At 48.9% G+C, this 18,499-nt stretch overlaps 1 protein-coding gene across 6 annotated transcripts in view; it reads left to right on the top strand.

Annotated features, from left to right (window-relative positions):
• Positions 1 to 18,499, top strand: part of TTLL11 (tubulin tyrosine ligase like 11) — a 230,512-nt gene that overhangs the window by 172,605 nt on the left and 39,408 nt on the right. For 5 of the 6 annotated variants that reach the window (XM_045082352.1, XM_045082349.1, XM_045082348.1 and 2 more), the window contains one exon: positions 14,246 to 14,494. In XM_045082352.1, the coding sequence (XP_044938287.1) occupies positions 14,246 to 14,494 (249 nt within the window). Of the gene's footprint in view, positions 1 to 14,245; positions 14,495 to 17,080; positions 17,148 to 18,499 lie in introns of all 6 variants that reach the window. The other variant, XM_045082351.1, reaches the window with a different exon arrangement.

Here is an 18,499-nt window from a genome sequence, read left to right as displayed (position 1 = left end):
GCCCTGCTCCCTCCGGAAGCTCTGGGGGAGATTCCTCCCTGCTCCTTCCAGCCTGTGGCAGCAGCAGGCGCTGGTTGGCTTCTGGTGCGCTCAATCTCCATCTCTGCCTTCTCTTCCTACAACCCCTTCTCTGTGTGTCTGTGTCAGATCTTGCCCTGCCTTTCTCTTCTGAGAATAGCTGTCCCTCGATTTAGGGCCGTCTCCAAATCCAGGATAACCTCCTCTCAAGATCCTTAACTTGACTGCATCTGTAAAGATCCTTTTCCAAATAAAGTCACATTGCCGGGTGCCGGGACTTAAGGCCACTACCTCGCCAGCTATAGACCTCTAGCTATCTTCTGGTTGTTTCCCCAAGGTCACACAGTGAGAAAGGGTCGTCATGGGAGGGAGAACCAAGCTCAGACCTTCAGTCATGTCCTCACCCCTCAGATGCCGTGACACACAAATGTGGCCCATGGGCCCTGCTCTTAAGAAAACTATAGCTAAGTGGGAAAGAGCTTTGCGTGTTGGTTATGCGTAAGGGCTCATATCCAGCCAATCCTGATGACCTTGGGAAAATTATGTCACCACACTTGTGTCTCATAGGAAAATGTCTCATAAGGAAAATGGGAATCATATTAAGAATGATAATAGTCTCACTAGCCGTGAGGACAAGACCACAGAAGGTGCTTAGCCCACAGGCATGCAGTGAGCAAGATCCCAGACGCCTTGACCCCACAGCCTCTGTGGTTAACCACCATGCTCCCTCCTTCCACTTCCTAGGACTCCCCAGGACATTTGAATCAGAGCCTCTGAGTAGAAAAGGGATAGTACATAAGTCCCTGGGAACCTGGGTGAGCACAAGCGAGAAGCCAAAGCCGACTTCAGGGTCTCGAGCTTGGCTCACTTGGGTGGATGGAGTTGCCAGTAACAACACAGGTGGGAACAGCACGAAGCAGGCTTGTGGGGGGCTGGGGAACAAATCACGCTCAACCTGACTGCGAGAGGGACATCTGGGTGGATTTGACTGGCAAGTGTTGGACTTGGAAGGTGACTTTTAAAGTGACCTTGAGCTTAAGAGTGAGGGAAAGAATTGAATTTTTGGCAAATTCAAGTGCTATCACACATTAAGCCTCTCAGGGGACAGAGATTAATCAAGAAAAGAGAACAGGGAAGTGTCTGGTCTCATTTGATTCACGGTGGCAACACTCCATTTTCTCACCTGTAAAATGGGTGCTCTGCTTTTTCCTTCCCGGGCTCATGGATGATAGATCGTGGATGGGAAATTGCTCCATAGATTTGGGGTTTTAACCACACAGTCGCTGGAGGCAGCGGATACCGCCTCAGGCACGCTGAGCAGACCGCCCCCTCGCCCCCACCCGGCAGGAGAGGTGCAGAGGTGCGCGGCCCCTCTCCCCCATCCCTGCGTCGCGGCTGAGGAAGCAGTAACTGTTCATTCACCAGGTTTGAACTGGCCTTTCTGCTGGGCTCTAATCCGTTCACGATCACCAAAGGAACTTTACGATAGCAACTGGAGTTTCCCCGTTCCCTGGCAAGGGCTGCACTTTTGCCAGCGGTTTGTGTGTTTCAGAAAAACAGGTGAGAGCACCTCTCGCAGCGAAGCACTGCCGCGCACCGCCCACGTCCCTGGACCCCGCCTCCCACGTGTGTCCCGTGCTGTCTCGCATGTGTTTGCAGGACCCGCTAGGTCAGCGACGTTGCCATGGCAACCAAGGAAGAGGCCAGCTCTGACTTCAGCTCCGCACTGTGCTTGGTAGTCGGGAAACTAAATGATTGGCTTTCTCTTGTTTTCTTTCTTGGGGTGCAGGGTGCCCCCCGCATTCCCGTTGGCACGGAAACCTTTTCCTCCTGCCTTGTGTGTTGGTCAAGTGAGGCTACTAATTTATTTGAATGGGCGTTTGGAGAAGCCATTGCGAAAGAAGAAAGTGTCTGTGTGCCAGGATGTCACAAAAAGAACACCACCCCTCACAGCTGTCCCTTGGGAAGGGATGGTGAGTGGGTGTGACCGCCTCAAGACCCCCGTCTGCACATCTCCAAATCTCTGGGACGTCTAAGCTGTCTCCTATTGAGGGCCAGGGATATGCTGGGCATTCTACGGGGTTCTCTACGCTTCATATTCCACATAGTTCTCCCCAAACCCCGTGTGCCTCATGTCATTGTCACCATTTGGCAAATGAAGAAACTGATACTCAGAGAGGTTAAATACCTTCCCCAAGGCTGTTCAGTGGCTAAGTGGAGAGCTGGGGCTCAGCCCTAGGCCTGCCTTGATGTGCAGTCCCCAAACTGTTGCCATTCTGCCGCCTGGCCTTAACCTTGTACTTGAACTTCTGCAACCTCTCCAGAGCCGTCAGGGAGGCATCATCTCAGAAATGTACCACGATAACTGAACATTTAGTACTTCTGTGAGCAGCCTCACTGCACACTGTCTAGATGTCTGCTTGGGGAATTGTGCAGTGACAAGAGAAATTAATACTTTAATGGATTTTGACAACAACTCTATGTTAGGGGAATTCAAATGGCAGGGAGAAAAAAGTTAGGCTTTCTCTCTGGACCTGGTTGCTAATATGCATATGCCTAATTTATTAGCTGAATTTTAAAAAAAAAAAAATCTCTTTCTGTTAAGACCAAAACTCTTGGAGGGAAAGAGTGCTATGGGCAGGAGGAGAGAGTTAAGTCTTCCTGGTTGGGTTTCAGCTGACCGGAAGTCACTGGTTTTTGACATTTTATTCACACTTACTTATGCTGCAGCCACGACCCCCGCCTCTCATTTAATCCCTCCACACCCCTGGGAGGGAGATTCTGTTGTCCAGCTCCAGCTGACAGAAGAGGAACAGAGGCTGAGTGATAACACAACTTCCCCAAGACCGGACAGTTAGAGGGAGTGGAGCCTGACGGCTTCTTCTCATTGCCAGAAATTATTATTGTTGCCCTATTTCCCTAAAAAAAAAAAAAAAAAAAAAAAAAAAAAGACTCTCTAAAACCTGAAGCTGAAAATGATGCCCAGAGGTCACCCTGCCCATTTGCTTGCCTTCAGGCAGAATCACACCAAATTTCCTCTCGTTATTTGTCTTACAGAATACTTTTCTTCCCCAGTCATCTGTTAGTGTGTCTTTTTTTTTGCATTACCTATTAGAGGTAGAGTACTATAAGAAGAATGGATTCTATTTTCAACAAACTCAGTCTATGGGAGAGAGAAGCCACAGACTTAAACAGCCGTAATATAAGTTTAGAAAATGATAGATTCCACAAGAGAGGTGCAAATGAGGTGCTGTGGGAAATCCAGAAGCGTGTTTTCTGGTGGGAGGGATGAGGGGAGATCCGTGGGCGGGCTGGCATTTGAAGAGGCGGCTTTTGTGGGGTGTGTAGGACTGGAGCCTGCCCGATGGTGCCGGAGGAGCAGGGCACACGCATCCAGGCTCGGGGGCCTGCAGAAGCTGCTGGGGTGTGAGCGCATCTCAGAGTCATCTCCGCGTGTAAATGAGATGGTCCAGGGAGACTGGGTAGGGCAGGAAGCAGGTCACAGACAGAGGCTTAGAGGACGGTCTACCAGGTTAGGAGGGAAAACAGAGAATGGGAAAACACCTGGAGAACGCATAGGCATGGAAGCCAGGAAATAAGAGTTCCAGAAAGAGCGGTTAAGCGTCATTGGACACTATGAAGAGGCTGAACTGGAGAAAGACCAGGAAGGTTGGGGACAATAAGTAGGAAACTTGGTAACGCCAGGAAGAGCAGCGTGTCTGAGGCAGGAGAAGAAGAAAGGCCAGAGAAGTGTGCTCACTCCGAGGTCAGGAGGGCGACAAGCACGCCAAGGGACCTTCTCTAGGCCATGCCCTGCTGGGTTCAGATTGCAGTGTCCTAGCAGAGCGCCGGCCCAGAATCCCGTCTGCACGGCCGAAGCTCAGTGGAAGCCTGGAAAGAATGAGGTCTTGAGAGGCAGCGCCCGAAGATTCACTCCAGGAGCCACGTGACCTCAATGACATCATTTAACCTGAGCTTAGCTTCATTGGATGAACAGCCAACACTTAACCCAGTGCTTACTGCACACCAGCTGTCATTCTCAATGCTCTGCGTGTGTGTATGAGCCCATTTAAGTTTTCCAGGGGGGCCGTGACGTAGGGAGAACTGTTATCCCCATTGTACAAACAAAGACAGCAGGGCACGAGCAGGTTCAGAGACTTTTCCAAAGTCACCAAGCTAGGGAGCGACAGGCCCGGGATTCCAACCCAGGCCTTCAGGTTCCTGAGTATATGTTAATATCTCCATCTCAGGTCTCCTGCGGCTTAACCACAATAATTGATATATGGGAGAGTTCCTGGCCCAGAGAGGGGCTCAATAAGCGGTATCCCCTTACCCCTGACCAAATATAAATGCAAAGTCATGGCATCCTTGCCTGAGAAAGATCTGTGATTTCAGCCCCATAAGGTCTCACTCACGTTAGCGAAAATCCCATATAGAACGACACACAAGAAAACAGCCTCAGAAAGCCCCTGGGACCCTGAGTGAAGATAGTTTTGTATTCAACACCCTCACTGTGGGTTGACCAGACAGCCGTATGGCCCCCCTCGGTGGGGTGAACCCTCAAGGGCAAATCAGGGACAGGTGAAATTCACAAAGTGAGCAGATTTCATCCAAAATTTGAGGGGGGAGAAAATTTGGCCTGGGATATGCCTACAGAATCCCTAGGTTAGGGTTCACCAGGCATACAGTATACAAAAGAGAATAGGATTACCCCCCAAAGCGAACTGCATTTGGATGAAACTGAATGCCAAAAAGAATCACGGTGATGACTTCTCCACATGGTTTCCCCACTTATCATCTGTGTTCACAAAGGCCTGTACTTCGGTGCAGAGCTGTGTTTAAACACTAAAATGCTTTGTGTTGCAGAGAGGCGCTGAGTATGTAATTAAAAGGATCCCTTCATTAGCACAACTAGACAATGAAAGCTCAAGTTGGCCTTTTCCGCTAATTTTGGAGGTGGTAAAACAGAGGCTAATACAACCCCTGATTACAATTGTCACATAGACAGTGCCTTGCCATTGCCACTAGGAAATCTTTGTTCTCCCCGAAGACAGCCAGGATCTTCCCATCACTGGGAGGGACAAAGAGAAAGGGGAACGCATTCAGGCAACCGGAAGTGGAGGGTGCGGCAGTGTCCCGGCCACAGGACTCTGGTGCCAGCCTCCTCACCCCAGCAGCTGACTTAACCTCTCAAAGCTTCAGCATCCTCGGAAGTAAACCCGAGTGATTGATTAGATTGTTGTGAGAACTCAGGGGAACAATGCCCATCTGTATTCCCTGTCGGATGTCCTGAGCACCTCCTGTGTGCCAGAGCCCGTGTTAGAACACAGACCGCGGGCTCCGCTTTGGGCCGGAGAGAGATGCAGTTCCCTGTACCTCTCGTGATGAGGACGATGACGATGTACAAATCTGAAAGGTTTTAGAGAAAGGAATGGCTCATTCTAGCTCCAAAGCCTGTGGAGAGTTTTCTGGGGAAAATGCTACAAAGTCCAAGATTTGAAGGGTGAGTGTTTTTCCCATGGATAATTGGGGAAGGCACATTTACACAGAGAGGGAGGAATGTGGAGTTTGGAAGGCAAGGCCGGCCAGCAGCCCCAAGGGCTCTGCTCATGAGGTGAGCCCCATGGAGGGTGCCTCGGCAGCCGGTGCAGGCCAGGCACAGAAGGAAGAACCCATCTCCGGGTCCTGGTGCAAAGCTAAACACCGGCCCAATCTTCTGTAGAAAGACAGCCACCAACCCCCTGGTGGGGTTAGAGCAGGGACTCCTCAGCCCTTTGGGCAAAAACAATTCTCCCTGCTCCTCCCTGCCCCCCAGAAGGGCCTCGAGAGTCTGAAGCTTTTCATTCAGGTTCAGAATTTTGGCCACTCTGGCGGTTCAGCTTTAGGGGTGGTGTTCTTTGTTTTGGGCGGGAAGTCAGGAGAACTGGGTCTGTCTGCCCTTGCCACCACCTCTTACTTGATGCCTCACCTCAAGCAAGGGTCTGCCTCAACTTCCCTGTATATTGCAAAAGAAAAATGGGGTGAGAAGACCCTGCCCCAGTGCCCCTTCGCATTCCACAGTTTAATTCTTTCTTTACGTGGGAAGCAACAAATATTTTTTGCGACATCAGTAATCCTCAGGTAAGGGGCAGGTATCCAGTGAGGTCTGAGAAGAGGACTCATCTGGGGGATTTATTTCAGGTGGGACAAGAGACAGGTGCAGGGTGACCTGGCCAGCTTGTGGCGAGCCTCCCCAGACAGGGGAGCGGGAGGGCGGTCAGGGTCTAGTTACGTGAGGGGTTGCCGGTAGAGCAGAATGTCAGAGAGTGGTTACAGAAACCCCATGGTCTCTGGGGTTCCCAGAGGGGTACGCAGATGTCTCCCATTGATGGTGACTAGACAGTGAGCCTCTTGAGATGATGGCATACAGGAGAAAAAGACGTTGGTGATTCGAATCCCAGAAGCTAACAGTTATCGAAGCCCCGTGCCAAGCCGGATGCAGGCACTTTCCCTGTAATCACATCAGCCCTGTAGGTTAGGCCCCGTTGTTTTCCCCGTTGTTTTCAGAGGAAACTGAAGCTTTGGGGCTGGATGACTTGCCCGGGTCACCCTGCTTGAGGGTGCAGAGCTGGGGTTCCAGGGGACCACCCGGCTGGTGCTCCGTGGGGAGGAGCGGCTGGGCAGCCGGCCCGCGCCCCCCACCCACGTGACGGTGCGCTTCATTTACTCTAACTGCCCAAGACAAAGAGAGCAAGGACAATGGCAAGACGCGGGCTCTGTGCGCAGGGGCCGAGCAGAGAGAGCTGTGTTCGAAAAGAAGCATCTTGCAATGTCTTTGTAAAATGAGCTGTCAGTTCCCTCATCCAGAAAATGAGAGGGCTGAGCCCCATGACCCTTGAAGGCCCTTCCAGCGCTGAAATAGCAGGAGTTCTGGGTCTGTGGGAATGGGGGCACCGGAGGAAATCCTCATGTGTGTCCTTTTGTTAACTCATCGCCTTGGCAGGAAGATGGTCCTGCAGCACCCCCACCCCCGCTCCCGCCTGGTGGCTCAGGGAGCTCGTCCCCAGCAGGGACTGAGACCCAGTCTGCTGCTGTGGCCGCTGGGCCCTTGTTAATTCATACCTGTGACAAACACGGTGCTTCTGTGACTCGTGGGAGGCTGTGATGGTAAAATAGGGATTGAGTGATTTGGCGACCAAAAGGGAACAACCCCTCCAGGTAAGTGCTGTTGCTCCCAGGTCACCCCACTGAGGTCAGTTATAAGCCCCCGCCCTCCCCCAAGCAGATTCATCTGGACGCTTCATGGGCAGGCTGTGGTTTTGATCCTAAGCAATGCCGAAGTTTTGTGCCGTCCCATCAGAAGTAAGAGACTTCTCTCCAGTCGGAGGTAAAAATGCATTTAGAGAAGGTGCTTAACCACAATGAGTTGTAGCCTGATGGAGGGGAAAGCACCCAGGCTTTGAACTCAAGTGGGTCCAGGGGCAAATCCTCACCTGTAGCCCTGTAATAGCTGAGTGGCCTTTGGAAGGTAGGTTAACTTCTCTGAAGTTAATTTTTTTCATCACTTACAGTCTGTAAGTCATAGGGTCATGGCCAGGGCTCGAAGGAGATGCTGCAGGTATCCTGCCTGACTCTTGGTGCTCAGTGCCTGCTAAGTCCTCGGGCACGGAGGAAGCATCATGCACTGTTTAGAAGCAAGGACTCTGGCCCCCGCTCGCTGGGTTTCTATCCTGGATTAGTCTGTGTCTTCGTATCTTAAGTTTCCTCACTGTAGAATGGGAGTAGCAATAACACCTACTTGGTGGGATTTCATCAAGGTTAAATTTTTCTAAACCGCGGTTCCTAGCACATAGTAAATGCCACCAGTGTCATCACCATGGTGTTTGTTGCTGTCACTGTCCCACCGTGCTGTGGAAGGAAGCGATCAGGGCAGGGGGCGGTGGCCAGAGGCGCATTGCATGGGCCGCGCAGGGAGAAATAGACCCGGCATGGTCTTACAGGGCCTGGAGCATGGGACAAAGTTCCCTGACTGAGTCCTTCTCTTCATCAATTCAGGAAACAAGCGCTTTAGCCATTCTGTTGTCTCTTGTCTTCTCTTCCAATAGCATAGCGCCACCAGCAAGCAAATGGGGGCCGTGGGATAGCTGAGAGTTATCCAGAGACAGAGCTGGGCTATTTGGTGGTTTCATTTATTTTTAGTGACTTCATCCTCCAGCTCTTTAAATTAGCTGCTGGGCTAATTTAAGGCACTTCTGTGGTACATGGTTAGCAGTTTCTTCAGGAATGACAATGTGCATTTGAAGTCCCAAGTGACTGCGGGGACAGGAGTCAGCCACGTGGCAGGGAAACGAGTCTGCCTACCTTCTTTAGCCATTGCGGCACCACTGCCCACCAAGGCTCTCCTGCCAAGCCCCGGATTGCCTGGGAACCTGATCCTGGGTGTTCTATCGCTTTCTGTCCCCCGTGATCCAGCAGTTGCCATATCCACTTCCTTCACTCAAATCAGTGATTCTTAGACCTTAGCCTGCATCGGAGTCGGCCATGGGGCCGGCTAAGCAGAGTGCTCAGCCCACTCAGTGTCTGAGTCTGTGGGCCTGGGGTGGGCCAAGAATTGGTATGCCTGACAAGTTCTCAGGCAATGCTGAGGCAGCTGGTCCAGGCCATATGCTTTCAGAACCATTGACCTAGAATGTTCCAGGAGCTTCCTAGCATCACCCACGCCCCTTCCTGGATTACTGCTGGTGGGCTCATTCACCTTTACCAGACTTCTGATTTTGCCCCTCCCTTCTGATCTCCGACACCACCAGATCCAAGAGGTCTGACATCCAAGGTCCTGTAAGACCCACAACAGCTTCCCTCCATGCCTACTACTAGGTACCAGCAAACCGACCTCCTTCCATGTGCCCTAGGTCCTTCTCTGCATGCTCCCCTGGCCATCTTCACCTGACTCACTCACTGTTTACACATGGGTCTTATCTTCCCCACTTGGTCACACACTTCTGGCCAGTAAGAACCTCGGCCAGCTCACCCATGTCACCGAGGCCCCTGGGACAAGGAAATGCTTGGGAAATAGTTCATGAACAAATAAATTATTGAAGGCATGAGGAACTAAAAATGGAAATTATTTCTCTGAGAGAATTCATGTACTTTCTCTGAAATTGGAATCTAACGTTGCTTTATCTGCCTTCCTGTTTTATTAATTTCTGGGGAAATATAGTATATGCCTAAGAAAAAAGTCTTTGGTTTGATTTAGATCAACTTAGCGCCAAAACAAAAAGCAAATTGGCATAAAACTCTCTAGTGAGATAAGTATGGAACATGTAGTGATATAGTTGTAAGTATGAATTCTGTTTCCACTACTGACTTGGGATGCTGGGAGTGTTCTGGTTCTCTGGATCTTGGGTCTCTAATCTGTAAAATGGCACTAGTTTCTACCTACTTCATAGAACTGTTACGAGGAACGCTGAGATAGCATAAGTAAGCTGCTTGGCCCAATGCTTGACACAGTACGTCCCTGATAAATAGGATTTCCAGGCAAAATAGAGAAAGGTGGTTTTAATAACAAAGAATCCCATTTTATTTGAAAAACGATAATAGAGAAAACTTTCCAGAATTTTAATGAGCCAAGGATATACCAAATTCAATAATTAAAAAAAAAAATTACCTCAAAGGACTAGTAAGCTTGATTTATGTTTTCTTTACCAGTCACTTTTATTTCATAAACCCGACGGTTCCATTAAAATGCCATTAAATAAAAGCAGGGTTTTACAGTATTTGCGATAACTTGGATCTCGATGTAATCATTGGAATTAGCTCCCGCAAAGATACCGTTTCTCGTTGTTTTATTCCGTCTTCTAGACCAGCTACATCTTTTACTGCCTTCTTCCGGTTGAGTGAAACACTCCCCCTGTATTTGTGGTTTTGAGTATGGAAATGGTATCTGTGGCTTTGAAGGCCCTTTTCATCTTGAGCTTATTAATTGGGATTCAGGAAGGAAGGGAAATGGTAGGCAGCCAGTAAACACAGCAGCCCTTGAAGGAAATGTGAGGGGCTCACGTTAAAGAGAAAAAACCCTCATTCTGTGCAGCTCTGGGCGTAGGGCAGGGCTCGGGCTGAGGACGCTGGTGAGAGACATTCTCTGACATGCACATCATTGGGAAAACTTCCCCAGCCCAAGAGGTCCCCTGGAGGGGCAGGGTCCCCATCACCTGGGCAAGCCTGGCCGAAAGCCACCAGGACCCTGGGCCATCTGCTAATTAAAGGAGCCCCTGGGGCTAGTGGCCTTATCTGCCTGGAATTAAAGTTTCCCCTCTGAAACGGGACTGTCATGGAAATGTTCTGGAACTAGATAGAGGTGATGGGTACACGACATTGTGAATGTGCTAAATGCCACAAAGTTGTACACTTTAAAGTGGTTTTTTAAAATGTTGTATACAGTAGACCACATCCGAGGAAATAGATGACATCATTGGACAGAAGACCTCCAAGGCTGCTGCCAGCTGTGACATGTTATGTTTCTGGGAGGGATGACATTGCCTAGGGACTGACCACCATGTCCCATTTGGTCAAAGACAGGCCACACAGACATTCAGCTGAGGGGGTGGCTGATTGAATTACGATTCGGGCTTAATACCAAACATCGCACAGCCATGAGAAATTACGCTCCCAAAACATATCTAATGCCATGAGAAGACACTCATGATGTCATTACAAAGAAGGTTCTGTGGTACGTGCAATGTGATCCTAACTTTACAAACATCAGTAAGAAACCAAAACACGGTGGTGTTTATCCCTGACCTGTGGCTGACAATGATTTACATTCTTTTATACATTTCTCAAAATGTCTACAAAGAGCGTGGATGACTATTATAATCTAAAAACACTATTTAAAACACAACGTAAATAACCGTACATTGGATTCTGTGACCTCCCCCCACCCCCCTGCCATGAATCTTGCTGCACTGTGGAGCAGTGGAGTGCCAGTGGGTGAGCCGGAAGGCCTGGTTGGAAGGACAGATTTTTAATTCTGGTTCAGCCGTGGCAAACCTTGCTGCCTCTTGGTGTCTTCACCTGGAACAGGGGCATAAAAATAACAGTCACGTCACAGGGCTTTGCGAAGAGCGGATGAGACAATGAAGATGGGGCGGCTGATTGGGAAGAGTTCTGAGCTCTCTCCTTCGGCACTGAGCGCATGCAAACTGTACATTTCCAAATCTTCCCTCTAACAAAAACTTAATGAGTGCTTCTAAAGTCAGTGATTGCCACTTAGCCAGGAATTTAAGAGCTAATCTCCAGAAACACTGCTACTCTTCCCTTAACTGTCTTCCTATAACCTTCATGTGAAAACATTTCATTTCATCTGAAAAGTAACCACCTGACTTCTATTTACTGTTCTTGAACTCAAGGAGATGATGCTGAAACCGGCTTGGCTGGAGGGAGATCGCATCCCACCCGGGAAAGGTGTTTCTCCCCGGGAATCAGGCCTCTCCTTGGTGGGCAAGACTTTGTTTTCCCCAGAACCATCCATACAGGGCTGAACTTTAAAAGGGGTTTTCCTGGGGCGCCTGCGTGGCTCAGTCAATTGAGTGTCTGACTTGATGTCTGCTCAGGTCATGATCTCAGGGTCGTGGGATCAAGCCCCGCATGGGGCTCTGTGCTCAGCGGGGAGTCTGCTTAGAATTCTCTCTCTCCCTCTTCCTCTGCCCCTCCCCCCGCTCGATCTCTCCCACACATTCTCTTTCTCTAAAATAAACAAATAATCTTTTAAAAAAAGAAAAGAAAAAGGTGGGGTGGGCAGTTCTGGTTCCGTCTTCATTCTATCATTGCTTTGAGACCCGTGCCAAGACCCAAGACCCACGCGGAAGGATCTGCAAACAGAACTCACAGCCCTTGACTCACACAAGGGGTTTCTCTTCCTTAGGGGCTGACTCCTTGACCCAGAATAGAGAGAAGATCCTTAGGGCAGGGCTGTCAAGCTTGCTGTTTCTCTATCAAACCTCTTCCCCGTTAAAAAGACCCTATGGTGTACAAAATATCATAACCTTGGTATTTTCTCTGATCCCTGCCTGGCCTTTAAAAGCAAACTCCCAATTCAACAAATCCGATGAAACATCTCCCAAGCACCTGAAGCGATCCAGGTAGAAACAGAGTTGAATGAGAGAGAGAGAGAGTTGGATGAGTTAGGGTTGAATAAGATGTGAGGGAGGGATCAGCGTCTAGACAAATGCCGGGCCACTTGGGCAGAGGAACCAAGGAGCAAGTCTGAGAAACAGGAGCGGGGCCAGGCAGAGAGTCATCAGCACGATCAAGGAGACATCTGAGCTGGCTCTGGAAGTGGAACAGAAATGTGCCAGGCAGCCAGGGCCAGGGGGAGGTCTCAAAGGCCAAGGAAAGCAGGTATAAAGATACCAATATGGCCCAACTTCGTGACTAATGGTGTGCTTGGAAGTGGGAGCACAGGGAATGAGGCCATTTAATAAAGGAAAGAGTAGAAAATGGCCTTGGTGTTGAGCTCAAGACATGGTTCTAAATTTCCTGCAGTTGGCCAGTTGGGCAGTATTTACCGACCAAGTACAAAGCGCTCAGGGTGCTGTCTCAGGAGTGGACGCAGGTTATGGATGGAAATGGTTACACCGGTTCCCAGACCAGCTGTGGGTGGCACAGTGGAGGGGAAGGTGTGATGAGCTCCAAGGGCAGAGGGAGGCACCGGAGGGAAGAGAGCTGGGTGTCCAGTGAGCTCCGAGTTTCTGGCCCAGACCATACTAATGGGCAGCAGGGTAGGGTGGCAGGGAGTGCCCAAGGCCTTTGAGGGTATAGTGTGTCTAGGACAGTGATAGGAAATGAGGGGGATGGAGGAGAAATCGAGGGGGGCCTGGAGTGCCAGAGTGAAGATTATGAACTTCACTGTAGGCACTTGGGAAATCAGTGGAGAGTTGTAAGGGACAACCCAGCCAGGTTTGCTTTAGAAGAGGGGCCTCAAGAGGTGGTTGGGTGGCTCAGTCAATTGGGCATCTGACTCTTGATTTCAGCTCAGGTTGTGATCCCAGGGTTGTGGGATCGAGCCCAGCGTTGGCCTCCACGCTGAGCGCTAATCATGGAAGCTGCTTGGGATCCTCTCTCTCTCCCTCTCCCTCTGCCACTACCCTCCCACCCCACCCCCACTTGCGCTCACTCTCTTAAAAAAATAGTAATAATAATTAAAAGACTTTAAAAATAAGAAAAATAAAAAAGAAGAGGGGCCTCGGTGCCAGTGTCTATGGGTCTATGGATGAGAAAGGCTGGACGCTGTTGATACAGTCTAGGAAAGAGTTGACAAGGGCCAGCAGGGGAGAGCAGAGCTGGTTTCAAGAGATAATGAGGACTTAGGACTGGTGGCAGAGGCAGAGGGAGAGGAGGACTGTCATTTATCCCGACATGTCCTGCTTGGGTAGCTAGCAGATGGGGGTGACGTCCAGGGAGACGGGAAATGTAGACTTGAGGTGAAGGAAAGAGACGTTCCGGTCTGGGGGGCTGGGGCCATCCTGAAGCAGCAACAGGTGGTAGTTGGACGTGTGGGTCTGGAGGTGAAAAGAACATTCCAGGCCAGAGGTGGGTATGTGAGTGTTATTAGTTGCGGAATTCTCTTGAATATCAAAAGAATTTCGGAATAAAATATCCAGATTCAGGAATCACAACACTATAATCATTTTTTTTTTTTTTTGGTATGAGTTCCAAATAAGAAAATAGTTAAGCTCGAAAACATAATTGTGCCTATTCCTAGAATTGGATAGCTGATGTATCTTTGCAAATTGTTCATTGAACTGTGCTTCTGGCTTCTTGCCAGCCCCCAATGAGATTTTCATATTTCTTAATTATTCAATTACTACCCACAAGTAGGAGTTTGAAATCAAACCTAGGCTGCTCTGTAACAGTATTGTCTTGATTCATGAGTGCGGTAAAGGAGAATGTCTGTATTGGGAATCTGGGGTGAGAGAACAGAGGAAGTGGACGCTTCCACAGGACTCCACAGAGTCCTGACTCTGTCCTGGGTTCGAGTCCCGGCCTTGTCCCACGCTAGCTGTGTGAGCTTGGGGACCTTGTTTCTCTGAGGTCAGGTTTCTGGTCTGTACAATAGAAACAGAGAGAGTGTTCACACCTCCCGAGGTTGCAGTGAGTGTAGAGAAAGGAGAGTGGCTGAGGGAAGGTGCTCTACCTACTGTCACGCCCCCTCCAGATGCTGGTCATGTCCCTCATTGCTTGTGTTCTGCAGGTCTCAGAAGCTTAAGCAGCCAGCTGTGAAGGAAGAGCCTTCTGACAGCGAGCCGGCCAGCGCCTCCGACGCCAACCCCAATCCCGAAGCGCACCTGCCCTCCATCTGCCTCAAGCAGGTGTTCCCCAAATACGCCAAGCAGTTCAACTACCTGCGCCTGGTGGACAGGATGGCAAATTTGTTTATCCGGTTCCTGGGGATCAAGGGGACAATGAAGCTGGGACCAACAGGCTTTCGGACTTTTATCAGGTCAGTGAGACCAGCCCCTCCAGCTTGGGATTCGGGAAGGGTGCAGTGGAACCCCGCATCTGGCTGGTCCCATCACCCCCTGACTGTTCCTGGGGGAGCCCATCTGTGCTGTGAGGTTGGTGCCCCAATTTGGGTCAGATTGCTCTGGAAGCTGACCCTGTCCCCTCCTGTTTGCTGAGTGAGTTCATGAATGTGACAGATGGGATGGCATGAAAACACAAGGCGGTGCTACCTTAAATCAGGTCCTTAAGCCACAAAGAAGTCATTGTCCCCTGGACCCAGACGGACCTTGTAGCTCTTAAGCTGGGGTGATGTTCTCCCAGAGATATGTGGCTGCATGCTGAGCGCTTATGAAGCCACAGCAAAGAAACAAGGCACATCTGCCCCAAGTGTCCATTTCAGGAGAAAAAAGTTAAATAATTCAGTGGATAAATAATTTAATGTATTCATCCTAATATAAAGATAACCCGATTGTATCATCAAGTACAATACAAAATCTGCATGAAGTGTAAATATAAGACATGAGGTAAAGCAAGTGGGGTTTTGCCACAAAATAACCCCTGCCTCTTGATCATTCGTCCACTTGCCTCTACTCTCCGGGGCATTTTGGGGTGGCACAGGACTAAGTCCCTGAGACAGTACTCACTAGGCGCATAACCCTGGGGCCAGTTAGAAACTACCTCTGAGTCTCGGTGACCCTACAAAATGGGGAGGAAGCCAGCTATACGTCAGGATTGGGTGTCCCCCACCTCGAAGAAGCTCTCTGCCGGCATTCAGGGGCTGCTGCTGCTCTGCTCCTTGTTGGTTTTCATATTTCTACCTTCCACCTCAAAGTCACATCCTTCATAGTTTTATTCACTAAAGCAAACAATTAGAAGACTTGAATTGGAAACATTCTGTTGTACAATTTTCTCCAAATGAATTCTATGAACTCCAACTCTGGCTCTCTCTGTTCCTGATGGGACAGCACACAGAAGACACGGCCAGTGTTTAGAAGAATTGTTAGGAATCTTTGCTGTTTCAGGAAACCTGAGTTAGAACTTACACGGTGATCTGGAGAAGGCCTCTGTGTCCTCTTGGGGTGAGGGGGCAGAGGAAAGCCCAGTGGAAGGAGCCCAGGCTTTGGGTCTGGCTCCTGAGTGAGGCATGTCACTTAATAGCTGTGTGGCTTTGGGGCAAACCCCTGGCCTTCTCCAAGTCTCGGTTCCCCCATCTGCACATGGAACTAATCCCTCCTGCCTATCAGGGTTATTATGAGGTTGGGATGTAACACATCCTGAAGCACCTGGCCCAGAGCCTAGTTGACAGGAGCTATTTGCTGAGTGTGGGGGTGTCTTGTATGATTATTTCCATTATGCAGCGGGAATTCTCAACAAAGTCAAGAGACACATGTTATTACTTCCCTGAGAATACTACCCGATACCTTCTGACTTGTTTGGGAATTGCATCTGTCTCATAGTAAAAGATCCTCATCTGTAAGCGTTTTAAAATAGTGAGATTGATTTTCTCTCATATTGGAGGAAGTTTGGCATGGGGGTGTTCAAGGGCTGGTTAATGACTCCACAATGTGATCACACCCCACTTCCTGTCTTCCTGTCCATCCATCCTAAGCATGGGCTTTTCAAGCTTCAGGCTTGCCTTGATATCACAAGATAGCTGCTCAAAATCCAGCCATCATGGTCGAGTTCCAGTCAGGAAGAAGGGAGAAGAGAGATGTCAGATGCTTCCTTCTAACTCCTAATTACGGTCTACTGAAACATAAGAGATGGGGGGGGAACAGTGAAGATTTGGAAAAAAATAACATAGTGAAAGAATTCACAGTCTCAGCTGCCTCCAGGGGTTGAGCCAGAAGCGGAGGCCAGCAGGTGGATTCTGGAAGGATGGGGAGGGCCGGGCTACGGCAGCCTGAGGAACACATGCCCCAGCTAAAGGAAAGGCTGTCCTGGGCACATATCACCAGAGCTTCTGAGTTTTCAAAGAGAAGCTAGAAATGCTGATTTTTACGTAAAATCTCAATACATGTCTATCAATGCGGTGATTCAGAAAATAATTTTTAAACACTGTGTGGGTTCTAAGGGTGACTGCCCAGAGAATCCACCAGTGTGTGAGCGCTGGCAGGAGAGGCAAGGGACATACTGAGAGGACTACTAGGTTCACACCCGACTTTGAGAAGAAAACGGAACTGAGAATGTTTTAGAAACCGAACTGGATGACGTCGAAAACATCGCTACAAATCTGTCCACGTATGATAAGCTTTATGATTCTTTCCATCATTTTCTCTCTATAATTAAGGGCATTTGCCTGTAAAATTGGTTATTGTCAGGTTGGAGGGCCTTAGGTCTTATAGCCATCATTCCCAGTCTGTGGCCAGCACCGTCGGTGGGAGTGACAGTGACCGTGGCAACCAAGAGCAAGGAAAACAATGTCTTCAGGTGGGGAGTAGGCGGCCAGGGCAGGACTTGGACAGCGAACCCCTCTTCCTCCCTCCATGCTCTCCCAGTCAACGCCCTGCGTAATTAAAGATGTGGGAATAAGTGGAGAAAACGTGGCACAACTATTAATAGATATTTTTTTTCCTTTTGAAAGATACCGACAAATCCCAACAGCACCTTAATCGTAAAAGATGATACTCTTTGCACTTGGATTTATCGAAGTAAGTTCGGTCTTGCCAGCTAAATGTAACAGCAAGCATTTTCTCTTGCTAACAACCATTCTCTCTCTCTCCTTTCTACTTCAGTTTAAATTTTGCTTCATTATGAATTAATAATATTTATGCCATATGTTAAATCGAGCCAAGTGCCCTTCTCTGGAGCACTGCACAAGAGACATATTTGCTGGTGAGATATATACTCCTCTCCGGTCTCCCACGCAAACAGCAGAAGCTGAACTTGGCTTTCACCTGGACGACCCACTCTTTTTCTCCGAGTTCCTTAAAGAGAACTGGAGGAAACAAAATAAACATCCGACCGAATTTATTTTCAGTGACCATCTCTCATAGTGTGCTGTGTAGATCAGCAGTTTTAGGAGTGAATTATGCTAATGCCAGTCTGGCCACATTCTATTTTTCTTTTCTACCAAGAAATGAGAAATAATGAACTGTCGTTCCCTTGTCTAGACTTAACTCGTCAAACCAGCTTTTCGTGCCGTTTTCTCAAGAGGCACATAATAGTAGCACATATTACCATGAATTAAGCGCCTCTTCTCTCTCTCTCTCTCTCTCTCTCTCTTTTTATGTCATAATAATTCCTGGGGCGTGGAGACTTCTCTTTCTCTGAGAAATAGAAATTAACTGATTCTTCAGTTTGACAGCTTTCTTTGAGAGAAATGCATTTTTGCCAGTTTCCTTCCATTGGATTACTAATCTGGGGGCCATTCTCTGTAATTTACTAAGAACACGTTCTGCAAACGTAGCCTCATATCAGGATCCAACATCAGTCTGCACGTGCTGCATTTCCCGTTTCCACAGCGGGCAGATTAAACCATTTGCCAGAACCGGGTTCGTTTCGAGGAAAGGGAGACGGCTCCTTGGCACCTGGAGCATTTGCTTCCTGCTTCATGTGAGGGCAGTCTGCTTGGAGAGCCCTGCTCAGGCCCTTTGTGGTGTCTGATCCTGTTCTCCTTTTAAATTAGAGAATGGTTTTTCTCTTTTTTTCCTTTTTTCCCCCTTCCACTCCCTTTGCTCATAGGGAGATATTAATATGTTTCATAATGGGTAGCTGTGGGGGGTTTTATGCTCTGAGAGGCAACGTGGTGTGTTAGAATGTTCTGGAAGGAAAGTATAAAGGGCCCCCCCCCCAGTCATTAACTCCTCCGTGACTTTGAAAATCCCCCTGTTCTGTGATGATCTCTTTCCAGTAATACTGTGAGATGCTATGCTTAGGATTCAGTCACCTTTAAAAAAATGTATTTTCTAAACCAGAGTTGTCATTTTCCCCTCCTATTTAGTGTTGGTTTGGTGTTTTGTTTTGTTTTGTTTTGTTTTAATTAGCAAATATTGATCATTTG

This window comes from Mustela putorius, unplaced genomic scaffold (assembly GCF_011764305.1).
Source record: "Mustela putorius furo isolate JIRA1106 unplaced genomic scaffold, ASM1176430v1.1 tig00000596_pilon_pilon_pilon, whole genome shotgun sequence".
Taxonomy (NCBI): Eukaryota; Metazoa; Chordata; class Mammalia; order Carnivora; family Mustelidae; genus Mustela; species Mustela putorius.
Note: the sequence above shows the minus strand (reverse complement) of the source record. Positions and strands in the feature narration are given on the sequence as shown.